The sequence below is a fragment of the Muscardinus avellanarius genome, assembly GCF_963383645.1.
Source record: "Muscardinus avellanarius genome assembly, chromosome: 18".
In the NCBI taxonomy this organism is placed as follows: Eukaryota; Metazoa; Chordata; class Mammalia; order Rodentia; family Gliridae; genus Muscardinus; species Muscardinus avellanarius.
This window is the reverse complement of record NC_137804.1, coordinates 7,641,069-7,660,716: the sequence shown is the minus strand read 5'-3', so window position 1 is coordinate 7,660,716 and position 19,648 is coordinate 7,641,069. Positions and strand designations below refer to the sequence as shown.

The following is a 19,648-nucleotide window of genomic DNA, read 5'->3' as shown; positions in this document are numbered from 1 at the left end:
CGCACACTTGTAATCCCCACACTTGGGAGGCGGAGACAGGAGGATCGCACAGGTTTGAAGCCACCAGCCTCGCTGGCTTAAGAGACCCTGTTTCCAAATAAAAATATAAAAATAGGTGTCTGGGAGTGTAGCCCGAAGGTAGAAGAGTTTCCAGGAACCCCAGTACCACTAAAAGAAAAAAAGAAAAACAGCTGTGGAATCAGCACCTGGGGACAGCTGACCCCATGACCCTGGAAGCAGCTCAGCAGCAAAGGAAGGTCAGGTCAGAGCTGGAGGGCCTCCTGGCCTGTGGGCACAGGGGCACGAGTCTTGAAGGAGCGCTTCCGGCTGGGACACTGCTTCTTTTGGACAAGATTGCACACAGGGCCCACGGCTTCCCAGAAACCCTGCTCAGCCCAGGTGAGCCGGTCACACCTGTTGTGGCTTCCAGAAAACCCTACTGGCCCGTGCCTCAGCCCAGGTGAGCCGGTCACACCTGTTGTTGGGTGTGCACGCAGGTACACTGGCTGTTTGATGACCATGGTGTGAGTGTGGTCACCCTCCTCCAAAAGCGCTTCTCCCAGAAGCCACCAGCCTCGAGTCTGTAGCAGCCGGCCAGAGGAGCGGAGTGCAGAAGCAGCCCTCCCTCTGCCATCCCCTCTGCCAGCCTCAGCCTCTCCGGTCTCTTCAGTGGCCTCCTGTTCCTTTCTCAGGCCTGGTCAGCCAGTGGCCAGCAGAGTATCTGTGCCCACTTCCTTCCCCACACAGTGTAAATTATCCCTTTGGCACCTCCGCTGCATTTTTATTATTTTTTATTTTTATTTTTTATTTTTTATTTTGGTGGCACAGGGAGTGGAACCCAGAGGCTTTCTACCTCCAGGCTATACTCCCAGACCTATTTTATATTTTATTAGAAACAGGGTCTCACTAAGTAGCTGAGGCTGGCTTTGAACCTGTGCGATCCTCCTGTCTCAGCCTCCCAAGCGCGGGGATGACAAGCGTGTGCCACCACTCCCGGCTCCGCTGCATTTTTAAAAATGCATTGCGGTGGGTTTTTTTGAGATATAATTTACAAGAGTTTTGACAACTGAGTGAGTGTGAGCTGTCATTGTGTGGCTAGTACAGTTGCAACAGAGAGGACTGCCCCAGAGCCCCGTTCCTTTGGTGACCACGCCTCCCTCGCCAGTGGCAGCTGCTGGCCCTCTCCCCAGGCTTCGACGCCTGTAGGTTTACAGGGACCGGGCGTGGGCATCCTGTTCGGCGGGCCTCACACGGCCCGTGCTCTGGAGGCCTGGCCCGGCGTGTCTCCTTGTACTGAGCACTGAGGCTCTTTCCCCATGTCCCTGCATGGGCCTCGTCCACGTCTGGACATGAGGACACTCTCCATCTGTCTCCTTGGTGGCCAGCCAGGCTCCACTGTGGCTAGACAGTGCTTTGTGAGTTGGTCCCAGCCAGAGTGCTGGTGGGGCAGGTCCTGGGCCTCTCGGCCATCCCCGCCTGGGCTGGCGAGGCCTCTCTGAGCCTTGTCTTCCCTCAGTCGCAGCTCCACAGGCGTGTGGGTTAAACATAGGCCTAGGCCCCTGGCCTGTGACAGCACCCCACCCAGGCTGCTGCTGGAATGCTATGTGACAAGCTCCCCTCGTCCCCCAGGAAGCGGTGTGCATGCTAAGGACGCTCCATCAGAAGGCTCCGTGTTCGGGGCAGCTCCCAGGAGCCTGCGGGAGTGGGCGGGCGGGCAGCTGGCCGCTGTGGAGGTGATGGCCGAGGCTTGAGGTCAGCAGATTGGGAAAGGCCCCAGGTTTGAGGTCACAGTGACCCCTGGTCCATTTCCACTGCCATTCTGCTCCTTAGCAGCCCGTGGCCTGAGACGAGCTCCCTGGCTCCCCGAGTGTCGGGTCGTCTTTGTAAACAGGGGCAATGGTGTCTGCTCTGCTGGGGGATGGTGGGGTGTGCTACGGAGTGCGGTACGCAGCAGGCCCACAGGCAGTGCGGGCGGCTGCAGCCTTCCGTCTCCACAGCAAAAACCACCACTTTGTACTGGAGCCCAGGGAGGAAGCAGAGGTTCTGACAGGACTCGGGGTGTCCACGGACCCCCTCTTTCCCATGAGCCCACGTCCCTCGCCTTTGCTGGCCTTCAGCCGCCTCTGTGTCCTGAGGGCACTTGAACAGCTGCCCAAGTAGGACTAGAAACTCAGGACTCCGCTGCCAGGAGAGGACCGTAACTGAGCTTAGAATAGACTGTCATGTCCCTTGGCTGGTGCGAGGGACTGCGCAGGCCCCTGGCTGGCCGCCCAGGTAGAGGCTGCAAACTACCGGGCAGCGAGGGCCAGAGCCCGGGGTGCTGGGCCACAGGAGAGGGCCCCACAGGTGCTGGCACCTTGGCTTAAGGAGTGTCTGAATCTGAGCTGGCCAGGGTGGTGGGGGCTGCTGGCTGTTTGAAGCAAGGGAAACGGGTGGGAAGCTCCGGCAAACAGGCTGTGCTCTTTGGTTGATCTTGTTCCTGGTTGAGCTACAGACCAGGTCACCCGGCCTCAGCGGTCGGAAGCCACCAAAAGTGTGCACAGGGCGAGCCCTCGCAGGGCAGGGCCCTCCAGCTCGCCACTGAGCCTGGTCTCCTCCCCCCCCCCCCGCAGGTGCCACCATGGAGCTTAACCCGTGTAGGCCACGCGACCGCCGAGCGCAGGAGTTCTAGCCTCTCTCCAGACCCCACGCCCAGAAAGGAGGGCCGCCATGGCTTCCCCCGGCGCTGAGAGCCAGCTGCAGAGAATCATCCGCGACCTGCAAGGTTGGAAGGTGGCTGGTGCCCACCCGGGCCCGGCTCCGCCCTCGCCCATTGAGCTTAGCAGGAGCCACTGCAGCCCCGGGACGCCACGCAGAAATAGTTGGGCTCAGATGCCTCCCTGTGCGAGGCTGGGAGGCACTCTTCAGAGCTTGCAAAGCCAGCTTTAAACAGAATCAAATGCCATCTCTGCCACCAGGGCTGCTTTCAAAGTGTGTGTGTGTGTGTGTGTATGTGCATGCGTGTGTGCGTGTGGTGTATGGTATGTGTGTATGGTATATGGTGTCAGTGTGTGGTATATGTGTACACGTGTGTGTATACGTGTGTATCTTAGTCATCAGCCCTGGGCTCGGCTCTGGGGCTTCCTGAGGGCGATCCTCCCTCCCTCTGAGCGCCGCTCGCATGCAGGGCAGGGCTTCTGTCCTCTTAGACTCGTCAGAGGGACATTTTGTCCACATCCCGACCGTCCAGCCTGGTCGGGCATTTCACTTGCCCTTAGCCAGGCCAGCTAGGAGGGCCGGGCTCCCTCCCTCAGGAGGCCGGTGTCTAGAGGGCAGCCCTGAGCGAGCAGCGCTGTTGGCTACATGCTCCTCAGCCTAGCCTGGCCCCGTGCCCTCCTCGCTGAAAACTGGGGCCAGTGACGCTGACTTCACAGATCCAGGCTGTGCTGAGTTTAACAGCTCCGAGTTTGGGATGCACCTTACATTAGCTGACAGGTGGCACGGCCTGCCCCGGGGGGCTGCCGTGGAGAGGAGCGCAGGGCTCTGACGGAGCAGGCGGGCTGTCCTCTCTGGCGCAGTGCTGCTCCCAGAAGGAGCCCCAGCTCCTGCTGAGTGCTGTAGTGGAGCCCAAGGCCTCTGTGAGGAAGCTGGGCCCCAGCGTGGAGTGGGAGGTGACTAGGTCATGCCGGCCCTGGGGAGGGAGTAGCTCGGGCTCCCCGCAGGAGCAGGTCAGTCCCTGTGAGAGCAGGTTGGTTGAAAGAGCAGCCCTTCCCTGTCCACCAGCCACGAGGTAGCCACAGGCCTTGCTGAGGCCAGCCCAGCTGGCCACCCTGGACTCAGCCTCCAAGACGGAGGCCAGGCCCTTACGTGCTTTTGCTCATTTACTACACATCGCGAGGTAAGGATCGCCTCGTTTCAACAAAGCTAAGGTACGGTTGATTTCAAGACGCATCCCGCCAGGTGTGGCGGTGCGGGCTTATAAGCCCAGTACTTGAGAGGCTGAGGCAGGAAGTCCCGGGTTGGAGGCCAGCCCCAGCAAGTAGCCCCTGCTTCAAAAGAAAAATAAAATGTGACCAAGGCTATAGCTCAGAGGTAGAATGTCCCCGAGTTCAGTCCCCAGTACCCCAAAAAAAGATGCATCACAATTCCAGGGCTGTTAAAATGCAAAATGAATGAATAAATGAATACATAAGCCTTGAGTTCATGAAGCACCCAGCCCAGGTATTTTGTGGCAACATAACAGACACTAAGACAGTGAAGCCTGGACCATGGGCACCACGAGGAGCAAGCTCTCGAGAAGCCATGTTAGGCTGGTGATGCCCACATTAGCAGACATCGGGGGTGCTCCTGCATGCACCACCTGCCCCGGTGGACGTAGGGTGAGCGGGCTGCAACACAGTCTGCAGGCCCCGGTCCTGCAATGCTGCTCTGATGAGCCCTCGTCTCCAGGTGCCCGGCTGCCGCTGGCCACGGTGCCCCTCTGACTTCGGCCATCTGGTCCCATGTTCCTGCCTGCTGTCTTGCAGATGCGGTGACAGAACTGAGCAATGAATTCAAGGAAGGCGGAGAGCCCGTCACAGATGACAGCACCAGCTTGCACAAGTTTTCTTACAAGCTCGAGTACCTTCTGCAGGTGGGTGGCGGCCTGTGTGCCGATGTGGCAGCGTTCTCCCCTGGGGTGGCTTGCCAGCCAGAGGGCATGTTCAGAAAGCCCAGCGAGCCCTTAGCCTAGTGGTTGGACTGAAGGTCAGAGCAAAAGCTTGGCCCTCCATGTGCGCCCTTGGGACCCGGGTTGCTCTCTGAGGGCGCCGGGAGGGAGCAGACACTGTTCCCCAGGATTTAGGTTATCTTATGGCAAGACTTGGGGCCGCTGGGTATCAAGGACTTCCAGACAAGCGTGTGTGAGCACACCCGGCCGTGCAGGAGGCCTCCAAAACCACATGGGCCCCGACAGTCATCCACAGCCCCTTTCAGAGCCTCACTTCTCAAAGTGCAGGCCAGGACCAGCAGCAGCGCTGTCCAGGGCTGGTCAGAGCACATTTTTGTCCCCCGGGATCTGCTGAACAAGATCTCGGGGCTCACACACTCCGTCACACTTGCTCAAGTCGCACACGTGCCGGCCCCGTTGCCCCATTGGAGGAGCGCTGGCGCAGAGCACCTCGCGCACAGGGAGAGCTGTCAGGGGCAGGAGGGCTGGGGAGGGCGGGGCTGCCCCGGGAGGTGGAGGAGGCGGAAGCAGGTGCTGTGATGCGAGGACCACTGAGACCCCCGGACACTGTCGTCCTGTAACATCGCCTCCCACCACAGCACGGGGGCGGCGGGCGCCTCGCCTGCTGCCAGCAGGTGTGAATGCCGTCAAAGCCCTTAGTACTTGCGGCCCCTTTTTCTTTTTTTTTATTTTTTTCCTTTTGCTTAAGCTCACTTTGGTTTTGGATTTGAGATGACTCAAAGCTGACATTCATTTGAATTTGGTATGTATGTATTAAAGCAGTATTGAAACTTGAGATCTGAGTAACTGGGACTGAAGGCCCTCCCCATGCTTGTCAAGTGGCGGCAGCTTCCATAGTCTCCACCGGGCTCTACGCACAGGAGCCCTGTCACGGGGTCACCCTGAAACCTCACTGCTTACGACTTGGCACCGATCTCTTTAGCCCCAGTGTTCTCATCTAAAAGTTGGACGTTTAACCACCTGTATGTGAGAATGAACATACCCTGATTTACAGGCCAGGTGTGGCGGTGCACACCTGTAATCCCAGTACTTGGGAGGCTGAGACAGGAGGATTGCAGGTTCCAGGCCAGCCTTGGCAATTTAGTGAGACCCTGTTTCAAAACAAAAAATTAAACAGGTCTAGGGGTGTAGCTCAGAGGTAAAATGACCCATCCTTAGTACCAAAAACAACAAAAAAGACCTCTCCCAAGAAATACCCTGATTTGCCAGTAAATAAAATAATGCCAGCAGTTCTCCCACAGTGCCAGAGCCTAAGAAGCTAGTGCTGGTTGTCACTGAAGGAGCGGCTGGTCAAGGGCCTGACCTCCGCTCTCGTCCCCTTTTCTCCCTAGTTTGATCTGAAGGAGAAGGCCAGTCTCCTGGGCACCAGGAAGGACTACTGGGATTACTTCTGTGCCTGCTTGGCCAAGGTGAAGGGCGCCAACGACGGCATCCGCTTCGTCAAGTCCATCTCTGAGGTGAGCAGGGCGAGCCGCCTGCAGAGGCCTCCATGCAGCAGAGGTGTGGGGCCAGCCGGCCGGGCAACCCTGCCCGCACCCCGGGCCGAGCGGCCAAGTGCAGCGAGCCAACCGGGAAACCGCAACATGCGCTGGGCTTCCCTGGCTTGATGGAGCCCGAGGGCCCTTGCACCTGCAGCCCTCACAGAGCCTTTCCCTCCCCCTCCCGCTGCCCACCACGCCCAGCAGGTCGGAGGGCTTCGTGACTGGCGCCGAGACTGGGCTGGGCAGTGGAGGGAGGGGCGTCCGGCATTGCAGGTGTTGGAGAGTTCTGTTAATGTCTTCCTTCCGCCACGTGTCAGCAGTCTCCTGACGGTTCTGAGAAGGAGGCTGCGAAGTCCGCCCGCAGGCTTCGCCGTCTGGAGCGACAGTGGGGAGCCTCTGTCCTTGGGGGACAGGAGCGAGGCCGCGGTGTGGAACGGGACTGGGGCGCTCTTTCCTGTTTGCTCCACAGGCCCCTGCTGGGGCAGGCTCACGGCTCCTCTCCATATGATCTGCTTTCCAGCTCCGCACATCTCTGGGGAGAGGGAGGGCCTTCATCCGATACTCGCTGGTGCACCAGAGGCTGGCAGACACCTTGCAGCAGTGTTTCATGAACACCAGAGTGACCGGGTAGGTGCGGCAGGGGCCTGAGCCCCACCGTGAGCACCCGCAGAGGCCCTCCACACCTGTCTGTCGCGTGCGCTCCCTGGGCTGGGGCCTTTCCTCAGGCCCCGCTGAGCTGCGCCGTGAAGCCAGGCTCAACGCCTACGGCAGCTGGTTTCCCCAGCAGGCCCTTGGCGCCTGTGTACGGTTGCCTGAGGGCCTCCTAACTCCCCTGAGCCTCAGCCCCCCGCCAGGTCTCTGGGGTCCCTGGAGATTAAGGAGCAGCCAGTCGTAAGCTCGGCAGGGAAGGGAGAGGAGGGCCAGGTAGGCCGAGCGAACGAGAAGCGGGGTGCCAGTGTAGGCCCTGGGGCCCCTGCACACTGGACTTTTGAGGTGACCCGGTAGCCTTCCATGGTCTGGTTAATCAAAGAAAGGCTTTTGAATTAAAAAAAAAAAAAAGAAACAATGGTGGGACAGTGTTTTGTTTCATTTAATCACCTTTAAGGTTGATTTGCACAGATGGAGATTCCTGTGCACACACAGGCCTTGTGAGGCGAGCACATGGGCACACTCGATGGGAGCAGCAGTCCTAGATGTCTGGCGGAGCCGTCATGAGCAGCTTGACTGCGCCCCAAGTCAAGCCAAGCAGCTCCTTTGGACGCATCGGCAGTAGCTGTTCGTGTTGCTGCCTTTACGCACAGATGATGGTTTTGGACACATAGCTTGTTCCTTAACTTTGAATTGGTGTCTGAACAGGAACGGCTTCTATAGAGTTAGCTCTGGAAAGGAATAGAAGGTGAGGTTATCTTTCTAAAGGGAAGTGTTCTGGCCCCGTAACTGCCCTCCCTTGGCCAGCAGCTGAGACCTGAGGGTTTTCACATCCTTTGGGGAAGTAGATGTGGCATGGATGACGAGTCGATGACACGAGAGCGTTGTAGTGATGGCTCTGAAGAGGCAAGCTCATTAGAAGCCGCTCGCTCCCACGGTGAGCGCGGAATCAGCGTGTGCGTGACCCGTTCGGTGCCTGGGTTGGGTTTGGCAAGGCGGCCGCAGGAGGCTGGTAGACCCGCTCTCCCCTTGTCTCTCCCACTCTGAGCTCACACACTTTCCTTCCCTCCAGCGACTGGTACTATGCGCGAAGCCCCTTCCTGAAGCCAAAGCTGAGCTCTGACATCGTGGGCCACCTCTACGAGCTGACCGACGTTCAGTTTGACCTGGCGTCCAGGGGCCACGACTTGGACGCTGCCTGGCCAACATTTGCCAGGTACTTGGAAGAAACGCTTGGTTTAAAAGGCAGGGGAAGAGATGTTTGTCATCTCAAAGATGGCAACGCAGCAATTTTGTTTGCTCAGTAAGTTACACCCCGCTTCTCGACTCTTCTGCCTGCTAATTTTACAGACTTTGTTGGGTCGTGACTAAGATAACATCTGAAGGTTCCCACCATAAGTCACCTTGCTGACTGGGGTGTGAGTCAGTGGAGACGTTTCTGCAGGGCTAAGGGCTTTGAAAGTTTGTTGCCTTGGGAGTAGGGGAGAGCGTGGGCTCTCCCAATTTGTGTTCTTACACCGTATCCTGGAGGCTTAGTCCCGTCAGGGCTGCTGGACAGGCTGCTGAGCGTTTGCACCTTTTTATTCTCTTGAAGGCGAGCAAGCCAGCCAGGGTTACCTTCCACGAGTGTGGTGCTCACACTCGCCAGGCAGTCCAGCACAACTCCAGGAGGGCCAGGCAAGAAGCTGGCTCAGAGAGGAGCCGCTTGGCCGAGCCACACAGCTGCAGCGGCAGGCCCCACCCCAGGCTCTGATCAGCCAGCCAGCATTCTTTTGTTTCACTTTGTGTTTACAAGGTTCCTTCATTTTAGTACTCATAGTTTTATTAGGAAACACTTTTTATGTAGAGGATGGTACTATGATCTCCACGTAGCAACCAAGACTTAGCTAACATCTTGCTGTGTTCATATGTCCTGTTTAAACTTTAATTTTGAGCCATTTCAGAGTTTTATAAAGCCATGAAAATGGCTTTATAAAGTGCGTGGTACTTAACTGTCCTTCAGTCCGTCCCCAGTTGTTGGTACTTTACTGCAGTCTATCTTTCTTTCTCTTTTCCTTTCTTTCCTTTCTGTCCTGGGGATTGAACTCAGAGGCATCTGCTTCTGAGCTGCACCCCTAGCCCTATTTTATTTTTTATTTTGAAATAATAGGGCCTAAGTTGCTGAGGCTGGCCACACACCTGTGCTCCCGCCTCAGCCTCCCAAGCGCTGGGATCACAAGCCTGCCCACCACGCCCGGCTTCCTTCTGACTCTTTATATGCGCACGTTGTTTTATTTCCTAAGCCATTTGAGTAAGTTGCAGACTTGATACTATGGTATCAAGGAAACCAGAGCTGGTGGCTGGCTGCTGCCTCGTGGCCCGTGCTGATGGTACAGTTTCTCCTGTAGCCCAGGACCCTGCGCGCAGTGGCTTGTCCTGCCTCTCCAGCCCTTTAACTTGGGACCATTTCTCAGTCTTTGCCTCTCACGACATTGCCATTTCTGAAAAGTACAGGCTAGTTATTCTGTAAGTTCTTCATCTCAGTTTGATGTTTGCTTGTTGGTAGAGGCAGGTTGAGCTTTTTTCCGGAAATAACCTGAAGTGCCGTGTCCCTGTCGGCACAGTACATCCGGAGGCGCCTGGTGTTGACTGGTTTCATTACTGGATTGGTTAACCATGATCATTTGGTTAAGGGGGTACTTGCCAGGCTTCTCGTAAAGTTACTGTTCCTTCTTGGGTGATTAATATGTATCTCATGGAAAAATACTTTGAGGTTATTGTTCCCCTTCCTCCTAAGTCTTTCATCTAGAAGTTCCCACATGCTTGGGCAAGCCTGGCCTGCAGCAGTCGCCGGCAGCCTGGTGACCACCGTGGTTGATTCTCTGACTTTGCTGCTGCTGGCATTCAGCATCAGGGAAGATCTCCCCTCGCCCTTTGTTTCTATCAGTGCCAACTCACTGGTTCTTACTTGCTTCAGTGGGATACACTCTTGTCACTGTCTTTATTTGTTGTGAACTTTTTAACCCATAGTTGATCAGTGGGGTCCCTTCAGGCCGGCACTTGTGGGGTTCTGCCTTACATCTGATACTTTTAGGGATAAAATCCTATGGCTGCAGCGGGACCCCAGCACTGCCATCACCCCTTTCCCTGTCGAGAGCGGCCACAGCCCAGAGCGGAGGCCCTGCTCTTGCGATGTGCTTGCGCAGACGGATGTTGATGGTGCGCAGTTTGGTTATCCGTGTGCAAACGTGGTCAGTGTGTGGTTTCGTTTCCGCGTCCTTTTAAAGCCTGCGCGTGTGGCATCATGAGCTGGTGTCTGTTCCCATCCTGCCCTTCACCTCACCTCGTGCCTGACGTGGCGTGCAGGCTGTAGGCTTGGGTGGGCGCGTGGGGTCCCATGGAGCCGAGCCCTGTCATCTTTCTCCGGCCATCTGTGGCGGCTCTCGTGCCACCATGGCCCTTGGATGGTCAGAGGCCAGATGTCCCAAAGCCCCAAATGTTTCCTGCCTGGCCCTTCACAAGAGAAGACTGGCCCGCAGCGTGGAGTACCATGGCACCTGGTCAGCAGAGTGGCCGGCACGCTCCAGGGCGCAGGGCTACGCGGCATCCCTGCTCTGCCTCACACGCCGGCAGCTGTCTCAGATGCCGAGGGGTGGCTGCTAGGCGGGGAGACTGACGTGTGACCAGGCAGAGTTAGGTGCGGCGTTCTGCCAAGGGCACTCCCCCACGAGCCCGTGTTTGCAGGCGTGCGCTGCCCAGCCTCCGTCTCCACCATGCGGGGCTGTCTGTGCCTGGGCTGCCCACCGTGGGTGCGCGAGCAAAAAGCATGTCTTTCGCACGTTCTCGTGTGTGGTGCAGGTGAGTGCGGTGACCTTGTCGTCCAGTGGACTGCTGCTTGCTCCTTGTGGGCTGCCAGGCCAGAGCAGGCACCAACAGCTCAAGAAACTCTAACCCCCAAGTTGGAAACATGTTTTCTTCATTCTGTGGCAGCCAGAGGAAGACACGCTGTGTAAACTGTGGTGGTGGAGCCCGTCTCAGACGCATCCGTGGCCTGTGGGAGGGCGGCGCCTGTGTCCCTTCACCTTGCATACAGCGACCGCCTGAGGCCGCTCAGCGCCTGATGCAGGGCCACGTGGCTCACAGGCTCCGGCCAGGGCTCCTCAGCTCCAGAGGGAAGCGGAGGAGCAGGCCTCCAGGGCCACCCCAATTACCTGAGGCCTCCCATCAGGCCGCACCGCCAGAGGCCCAACCGTCTCAGCACCGCCCAATAGGGACCAAGCGCCCTGCAGTACACGCTTGAGTGGGTACCTCAACCCCACCCCAGCCCAGCAGACCCCTGCTGCCGCCTGGGGTTGAGTGACCACCAAGGGCTGTGTGTGTGTTCACACACATGTGTGTCTGCCACTCTGAACACTGTGTCTTCTGTGGCCCGCAGGCGGACGCTGGCCACTGGCCCTTCTGCGTACCTGTGGAGACCCCCCAGCCGCAGCTCCAGCATGAGCAGCCTGGTGAGCGGCTACCTGCAGGTAATTCAGGGAGGTCACGAGCCCCTGCTGTGTGTCCTAGGGCGCCCCACCCCTGGGGTTCCAGGTGTGTTCTCACACGCCTGCTGTGTGTCCACAGGGAGCTGCTGTCCAGCTACAGCGGTGGAGTGTCTGCAGTTCTAGCCGCTGCTCCCTGGAGTCTCGGTTTTTACAACCCAAGTGGTTGTAAGCTTTCTTAAAGTCCTTCAGAGAGTCTTTGAAAGACCTTGAAGGCAGCTATAGGTATGGTGCGATGGATGCACCGTGGGTTAAATTACGGAACTTAAACGATCTGAGCGGCCCATCAGGCCGACTTGGCAGGAGGAGGCGGTGGCTAGCGGAAGGCTGCACTTCGGCGGAGCTCACACGGCCAAGTGGCTCCGAAATGTGCTGTGGCCTCCTTGATGGGCTCTGAGCCTGGGCTTTGCGCAGCTCCTTGGCTCACCTGGGCCAGCCTATGTAATTCCCGTGTTTCTGCTTCTGCTCGATCGCACTCTGCAGTGTCTGGAAGCCAGGTCGCCTTGTCCTGAGCCCCTTGTCTTTTGCATTCTTTACCCCCAGACCCAGGAGCTGACCTCCAGCTTTGACATGAACAGTTCCCTGAACAACGAGGCACTGGAGGGCTTCGATGAGATGCGGCTGGAGCTGGACCAGCTGGAGGAGCGGGAGAAGCAGCTGCAGCAGCGCGTGCAGCAGCTGGACAGGGAGAACCAGGAGCTGCGGGCTGCAGTCACCGTGCAGGGGGAGCGGCTGCAGGCGCAGAGGGAGCGGGGGTGTGCCGCAGCCGAGGACAGCGTCCGCCTCGTGAGCTTGGTGGCCGAGCTCCAGAAGCACTGGGAGGCTACCCAGGCCGCCCAGGCCGCCATGCGGGAGCTGCAGGCCTGCCTGCAGACGCTGGAGCTGGGTGTGGCCCAAGAGGACGGCTGCCCGGCCCTGGGGCGGCTGGAGGCCATGCTGCAGCCCCTGGCCCAGGAGCTCGAGGCCGCACGGGACTCCCTGGGCAGGAGGAACCAGCTTCTCTCCAGCCTGTCAGACTGGCTGGCCAGGGCTGAGCAGAAGGCACTGGACCCCGGGCTGGGGGAGAAGCTTCCCTCGGCCCAGGAGCCTGATGGACAGCAGGGTGCCCGGCTGGAGCAGCTGAGCAGGGAGCTGCAGCTGAAGGAGGAGGTCCAGGCTAACCTGGAGCGCCAGGTGAAGGAGATGGCCCCGCTCCAGGAGCAGCTGTCTATGAAGGAGCAGGAAGCATCCCAGCTCCGGCGCCACCTGCACGAGTCACTGGCCCACTTGAGCTCCGTGGAGGAGGAGCTGGCGCAGGCACGGGCCGAGGAGCGGCAGCGGCGGGAGGAGAAGGGGCTGCTGGAGCAGGAGTCCAGGGCCCTGACCTGGCAGCTGCAGCTTTTGGAGGCCCAGCTGGAGCAGCTGAGCCAACACGTGAGCGACCTGGAGGAGGAGAAGAAGCAGCTCATCCAGGAAAAGGACCGCCTCAGCCAGCGGGTGGGCACACTGGAGCGGCTTGCCGCGCTGTCGGGCCCACAGGCGGATGGTGCCAAGGTGCCGGGTGGCGACAGGGAAGCCGAGCTCCGGCAGGCCAACGGGGAGTTGCAGAGAGAGCTGCAGAACATGGCTGGGCGCAACCAGCTCCTGGAGGGCAAGCTGCAGGCACTGCAGGCTGACTACCGGGCGCTGCAGGAGCGGGAGGCCACCATCCGCGGCTCCCTGGCCTCCCTGGAGGCCGAGCAGGCCAGCATCCGGCAGCTGGGCAACCAGATGGAGGCCAGCCTGCTGGCTGTCAGGAAGGTCAAGGAGGTCATGAAGGCCCAGGTGGCGGAGAAGGAGGCTGCCCTGCGGAGCAAGGAGGGCGAGTGCCAGCAGCTGCAGCAGGAGGCAGAGGCACGGGGCGAGGTGCTCAGAGCTCTCGAGAGCCGGTGCCACCAGCAGGCACAGCAGATCGAGGCCCTCACAGCAGAGAAAGGCCAGCAGGAGCGCGGCCCGCCCCAGGACGACACAGCCCAGCTGGCCCTGTCGCAGGCACAGCTGGAAGTCCATCAGGGCGAGGCCCAGCGGCTGCAGGCTAAGGTAGCAGAGCTTCAGGCCAAGCTCCAGGAGGCCTTGGGAGAGCGGGACACTGTGCAGAGCCAGCTGAGTGTGGCCGAGGAGGTGCTGGGGGATCACAAGGCCCTGGTGCAGCAGCTGAAGGAGCACAGCGAGGCCCTCAACAGGAGCCACGTCCAGGAGCTGCTGCAGTGCTCGGAGCGGGAAGGGGCGCTGCAGGAGGAGAGGGCCGGTGAGGCACAGCAGAGGGAGCTAGAGTTGCAGGCCCTGCGGGAGGCGCTGGCCCAGGCCAAGTGCAGCTCACAGGAGGCCCAGCTGGAGCACGCGGAGCTGCAGGAGCAGCTGCACCGTGCCAACACTGACACGGCTGAGCTCGGCATCCAGGTCTGCGCTCTGACGGCGGAGAAGGAGCGGGTGGAGGCAGCGCTGGCCCAGGCTGCCCAGGAGCTCCGGGACTTGAGAGAGGCGGCTGCACGGGAGCAGGAGGGCCTGCAGCACCAGGTGGCGGGGCTGCAGCGAGAGAAGGAGAGCCTGCAGGGAAAGCTGCAGGCAGCCGAGGAGGCGGCCAGCTCGCTGCCCAGCCTGCAGGCCCAGCTGGCCCGGGCTGAGCAGCAGGCCCAGAGCCTGCAGGAGGCCGCCCACCAGGAGCGGGATGCTCTCAAGTTCCAACTGAGCGCCGAGATCATGGACTACCAGAGCCGACTGAAGGTAACCCAGCCCCTCCATTAGGCTCCCACCTCCCAGGTGGCCCGGCGGTCTGCGAGAGTGCACAGGGCGCACAGGCACACCTGTGGCCCTGCTGCCCGCGCTCAGTAGCGTGTTCTCTGCAGGAACATGTTAGGGCCCAGCATTAGGGAAGGATGCCTTAGCCCGGGATCCTAAACTCAAGGCTGTGGCAAACAAGATTGCCCGCACAGAACTTTTTAAAGTTAGCCAGCATGTAAAGAGCAGGATGTTTATAGATTCAGGTTTGTGGCTTCTTTTGAAACCTCAGAAGATCTGAAAGCCCATGCCCGCATCCCCGCTTGCAGCAGACACTGGAGCTCAGTGCGGCTGCCCACTTCAAAGCAGGTGTGCGTCCTCAGACCTCGCCCACGCCCTGGCCCGGCTCCCTGGGTGTGTAAGCGTCAGAATTGGCCCTGGCCTCTAGAGACCCTGCAGAGAGCCAGCACTGCGCGCTGCCTCCAAGGCTGTCTCGGGCTCTTCCTGAACAGCCGACTCCACAGGTGCAGTCCTGAGAGCAGATGCCGTGTAGAGAACTTGCCAGGTTTGGGGACAGACAAGTGCACGAGGCCGGCAGTCACCCATCACTGAGCTGCTCACTAGGCGAAGAAAGGGCGGGAAGGCTGAGCAGCGGGCCTGGGCGATGCCGTAGGGCACGCCCCCGGGCCTGCCACTGGTGTCTGCATTGGGTGTCCTCGCCCTGCACTTGGGGTACCTACCCCGCAGAAGCTGCACTTTTCCCCTGGCGGAAGTTAGCTCAAAGCGTGAGGACCAGGCAGTCTTTTCCTAGCGAGCCTGTTATGTGAGCAGTCGAGCCTACGCTCATTGGGCGCAGTTTGGTGAGCAGTGGTGGCTTTTTGTCCTGGATGGGGAGCGGAAGGAGTCTCCGAGCGTGGCTCCCCTTCATCGTCCCTTTCTCACCCTCTCCAGACTGCCAGCGATGAGTGCAGGGGCCTCAGGGCCCAGCTGGAGGAGCAGGGCCAGCAGCTGCGGGCCGCCGAGGAGGCCGTGGGCACGCTGAAGGTGGGCCTAGCAGGGAGGCGCTTCCCGTCCCCAGTCCACACCCCTGCCACCCTCCGCTTTCACATACTGCTGGAGCTGCCTGGCATCCCGAGCTGGCCTGTGGCCTCCTCGAGTCAGCAGCCACGCCAAGCGGCGAGCAGTGCAGGGCGGCCCTGGCTCCAGGTGAGCGTCCCCTGCCGCCTGACCCAGTACCACCCGGAGTCTGGTACCTGCTGCCCTCGGTGACCACAGCTAACTGAGGTCACACCCTGCAGGTGCAGAGTAGAGCTGCTCGGCCTTGAACCTAAAAAGCAACACAGCCTTCCCTTGGGAAGCAAGGGGGCACGCGGTCTCTGGCATCCGGGCAGGCTTGTGTATGTTGAGTTCTCCCTGGTGTCTGTGCCAGGCCACCCAGGTGGACATGGGCGAGAAGCTGAGCCACGCCAGCAGCCGCCTCTCAGAGTGCCAGGCGGCCATGCTGCAGAAGGACGAGGAGGGGGCCGCCCTGCGCAACAACCTGCAGAGGTCAGTGGTGTGGCCACGCTGGGCTCGGGGGAGAGGGCGCGAGGGTGTGGAAATCCTTTCCTGAGAGAAGCTGTGGGCCCGGGAGCGCGCCACAGGGAGGCTGGCCGGCCCCCGCAGCCCGGGCCGGCTTCAGCTCTCCAGCTCCAGGGAGCTCGCCCACTCTGCTCTGGAGAACGGAGAGCAGGTAAAGTGTCAGCGTGCTGATAGTGGGATGCGGCGGCAGCGCTTAGATACCGCCTAGAACGTGGCAGGCGCTGCTTCTGTGCATTGCACGTGCGGGTTGAGAACCCCTCATCCGATGCTTAGGGCCAGAAGCAGTCTGGGTTCTGGGGCATTTTGGATTTCAGTTTTAATTAGGATCCGTTGAATCCTCCCAACCGTCCTACAAGGACAGTATTTCCCCCTTGTTTTTTGTTTTGTTTGCAGTACTGGAGATGGAACCCAGGGGCTTTTCTACCTCAGGGCTATACTCCCAGACCCATTTTATACTTTATTTGGAAACAGGGTCTCACTAAGTTGCTGAGAGCCTCACTAAGTAGCTGAGGCTGGCTTCGAACTTATGCGATCCTCCTGTCTCAGCCTCCCAAGCGTTGGGAAAATAAGCATGTGCCACCATGCCCGGCTCTTTTTTTTTTTTAATTCTTTATTTTATTTTACTTTATTTTATTTTTGGTGGTACTGGGGTTCCTGGAAGCCCTTCTACCTCCGGGCTACACTCCCAGACCTATTTTTATTTTTGGAAACAGAGTCTCTTAAGCCAGCGCGATCCTCCAGTCTCTGCCTCCTAAGCACGGGGATTACAAGCGTGCGCCACTACGCCAGCTATTCTTTATTTTAAAACAGGGTCTCACTGAGTTTGAAAGGGCCTCACTAAGTAGCTGAGGCTGACCACGAACCGCAGTCCTCCTGTCTCGTACCTTTGTTTTGATGAGGAGGAGGAGGATGCCGAGGTCCGTGCCCACCTGTCTTGATGTGGGCTTCTAGTGCCTTATCTTGGAGTAGAGTGTGCTGTTGCCCTCACCTTCCCCTCTCTGTGAAGAGGGCAGCTTCTAGCACTGGCCACATCACACCCCGGGGCCCGGCCTTCCTCCTGCCTGCCCCACAGGCCTGGCTCCGGGATCCTGGTCTCTGGTCCTTGTGTGGATTCAGCGGTGAGCTCTGCAGTCAGTGGTATGCTAGTACTCCATGACGGCTGTTATTGGCGAGGTCTCAAGACGCTGGCTTTGGTGCTCAGCGGCGTGCTCCCTCTGCCAGGGCTGGGCACTACGCCACTTGCCCGTGCATGCCATGATGTGTGGTGGGCAGTGGGTGATGAGCGCTGTCAACTTCATGCTGCACAGGGGGCTAAGGCTGGGCACAGACCGGTCTGCAGGGCCTCCCTTCACGTGGAAGTGGTGCTTACAAAGTCCTGCTGGGCCGGGGCTGTGGCGCGTCCTTAAACAGCCATATTGAGGACAGCGGGCTGGAAGTGCAGTGGGTGGGGTGGGAGGACAGCCAGGTCCCCGCTGCACGCTGAGAGCCCACAGCGCCTAGAACGGCCCGCTGCGCAGGGAAGCCTCCTCTGTGGCGTCCCAGGGCCCCAGTGCAGCCACCTCCAGGAAGCTACAGCTGTCCCGACTTCTAGTCCCTCCTGTCCTCCTCCATCACCACCCACGGGACCTCCACCTCAGGCCCCTCGCGCAGCCTCGGTCTCACCCAAGAGCCAAGGTGTGCAGAGGCCAGCTCTCCCAGCAACCTGCGGCCGCCGTGTCCTCCCAGAATGCACTTTTGTGTGAAGGCGAGTCAGCTATGAGCAGATAGCGCCCAGGGGCTCCTGCTGGAATGAGGGAGGCCGAGGGGCAGCAGGATCCCTCATGGTGGGGGAAGCCAGACGTCACCGCTAATTAAGAACACTCACTCCTCCCTCAGGACCCAGCGGGAACTCGAGAAAGCCACGCGGAAGATCCAAGAGTACTGTAGCAGACTGTGCGAGGAGGTGAGCAGCCGGGAGAGGAGCGACCAGAAGATGCTCGCAGACCTGGATGACCTGAACAGGACCAAGAAGTACCTGGAGGAGCGGCTGATCGAGCTGCTCAGGTGGGCCCCGGTGAGGGCCTGCGCCCCTCGCTGTGTGCACAGGTTCTGCTGTGAAGGGAACATGCCTGCGGGGCCTGCCCGGGGCTGACCATACGATGTGGAGTGGGTCACACCATTCCCTTGCCCCCACGAGCCTTCCTCCTTCTCTGCCATCCCCCTTTCCCCAGCATCAGCAATCCCTGCAGAGACCAGGCAGCCCTGGAAAAGTGGAACTGGGCCAGGAAGGCCCCAGCGCCTTGCTCCTGCCAGCAGGGCCATGTTGGCATCAACCGCCTTACTTCTCAAGAGGTGGAAACATTCTGACTTAAATGTTAGTGAGTCACACCGGGCATGGTGGCGCGTGCTTGTAATCCCCGCGCTTGGGAGGCAGAGACAGGAGGATCACGCTGGTTCAAAGTCAGCCTCACTGGCTTAAGAGACCCTGTTTCCAAATAAAAATATAAAATAGGTCTGGGAGTGTAGCCCAGAGGTAGAAGGGCTTCCAGGAACCCCAGTACCACCAAAAAACAAAAAGTGTTAGCGAGTCACTTGTGACTTTTTCCATAGGGAAATTTTCCAGTATGTGGAAACAGGAGTGTAAGGCACTCCTCAGCCCCGCAGCAGCCCCGCGGAGCTCAGCTCTCAGCCACTCTTGTGCACTTAGGGTCCCATCTGCTTCCCCACCGCCGGACTGGTCAAAGCAAACCCCAGACTTAGCACCTAGTCAGAATCTAAGCTAGATCCACACGCTGCCATCGTGATGCGCACACGTTTCTCTGAGGGGTGACGCAGCAACTCTCTCACTTGGTTTCTTTGCACTTTGTTTTAAAGAAGCCCGGCCCTTGGTCTGCGTTTCCCCACCGCCTGGGTTTCGCTGCACGCAGCCTTTGGCATCTCTCTTTGTCCGCCTGTAAATGGATGGCCGAGAACTCAGGAGCTATTCAAGACACCCTGCCCAGTGTGCATGCATGGGCGTTTCGGGAGCGGGACCTCTAGAGCCAGGGAGCCAGAGTTGGGAACCATTGCTCTACAGAGTCTTACCCCAACTGGGGAACAAAATTTTGTGGGCAGTATATCATAGAATTGGCTTAGAGCTTTGGGTCTCTCCTCAAAAAATAGGTACGATCCGGTTCACCCTCTGTTTATGACCTTAGCTGTACTGAGCCTAAGTATGCTAATTTTTAGGAGTTTCAAAATGGCCATAGTGTGTGTGTCTGTGTGTTCCTAGAGATGGAACCTGGGGCATTCTACCTCTGAGCTACACCCCAGCCCTATTTTCTTATTTTATTTTGAAACAGGGTCTGAGTTTTAGAAGGCCTCACTAAATTGCTGAGGTTGGCCTCAAACCTACAGTCTTCCTGTCTCAGCCTCCCAAATGCTGGGGTTACAAATGTAATCCCACACCTGGCTCAAAATGGCCATATTAAAATTACAAGTAAGCTGGGCGTGGTGGCGCATGCTTATAATCCCCAAACTTGGGAGGCTGAGACAGGAGGATCGCACAGGTTCGAAGCCAGCCTCAGCTACTTAGTGAGGCTCTCAGCAACTTAACTTAGTGAGACCCTGTTTCCAAATAAAATATAAAATGGATCTAGGAGTATAGCCCAGAGGTAGGAAGCCTCTGGGTTCTACCCCTAGTACCACCAAAAAAATAAATTAATTAATTAAATTAAATTACAAGTAATTTAAAAGTTTAAAAACTGCCTTGGAAGTCCAGACCTCTGTGCCCTCCGCGCCCATCTTCTGAGAGGGTGATGGCAGAGCCCAGTGGCGTTCCCAACAGTATTCCCACAGTTGAGGGCACCCGGCCTGGGCAGAGAAGCCTGGTACGGCAGACTGGCTAGGAGAGCCAGGCTGGCCCAGAGAACAGCCTTCTGCCTCCTGATGACCAAGCATCCTTGGAGAAGCCAGGCGCTTCCATGTCCAGGCCTGTTGTTGAAGGGAAAGGCTCG

General features: G+C 58.8%; 1 protein-coding gene across 3 annotated transcripts in view; it reads left to right on the top strand.

The window, feature by feature from the left end:
- Nucleotides 1–2,675: 2,675 nt before the first annotated feature.
- Nucleotides 2,676–19,648, top strand: part of FYCO1 (FYVE and coiled-coil domain autophagy adaptor 1) — a gene marked incomplete at both ends in the record, with an annotated part of 37,274 nt that continues 20,301 nt past the window's right edge. The window contains 10 exons of one of the 3 annotated variants that reach the window (XM_080715926.1): nt 2,676–2,764; nt 4,506–4,612; nt 6,040–6,165; nt 6,710–6,816; nt 7,910–8,053; nt 11,252–11,342; nt 11,901–14,099; nt 15,045–15,137; nt 15,523–15,648; nt 17,557–17,717. In XM_080715926.1, the coding sequence (XP_080572052.1) occupies nt 2,710–2,764; nt 4,506–4,612; nt 6,040–6,165; nt 6,710–6,816; nt 7,910–8,053; nt 11,252–11,342; nt 11,901–14,099; nt 15,045–15,137; nt 15,523–15,648; nt 17,557–17,717 (3,209 nt within the window). The remainder of the gene's footprint in view (nt 2,765–4,505; nt 4,613–6,039; nt 6,166–6,709; nt 6,817–7,909; nt 8,054–11,251; nt 11,343–11,900; nt 14,100–15,044; nt 15,138–15,522; nt 15,649–17,556; nt 17,718–19,648) is intronic. The other 2 variants (XM_080715925.1, XM_080715927.1) reach the window with 2 other exon arrangements.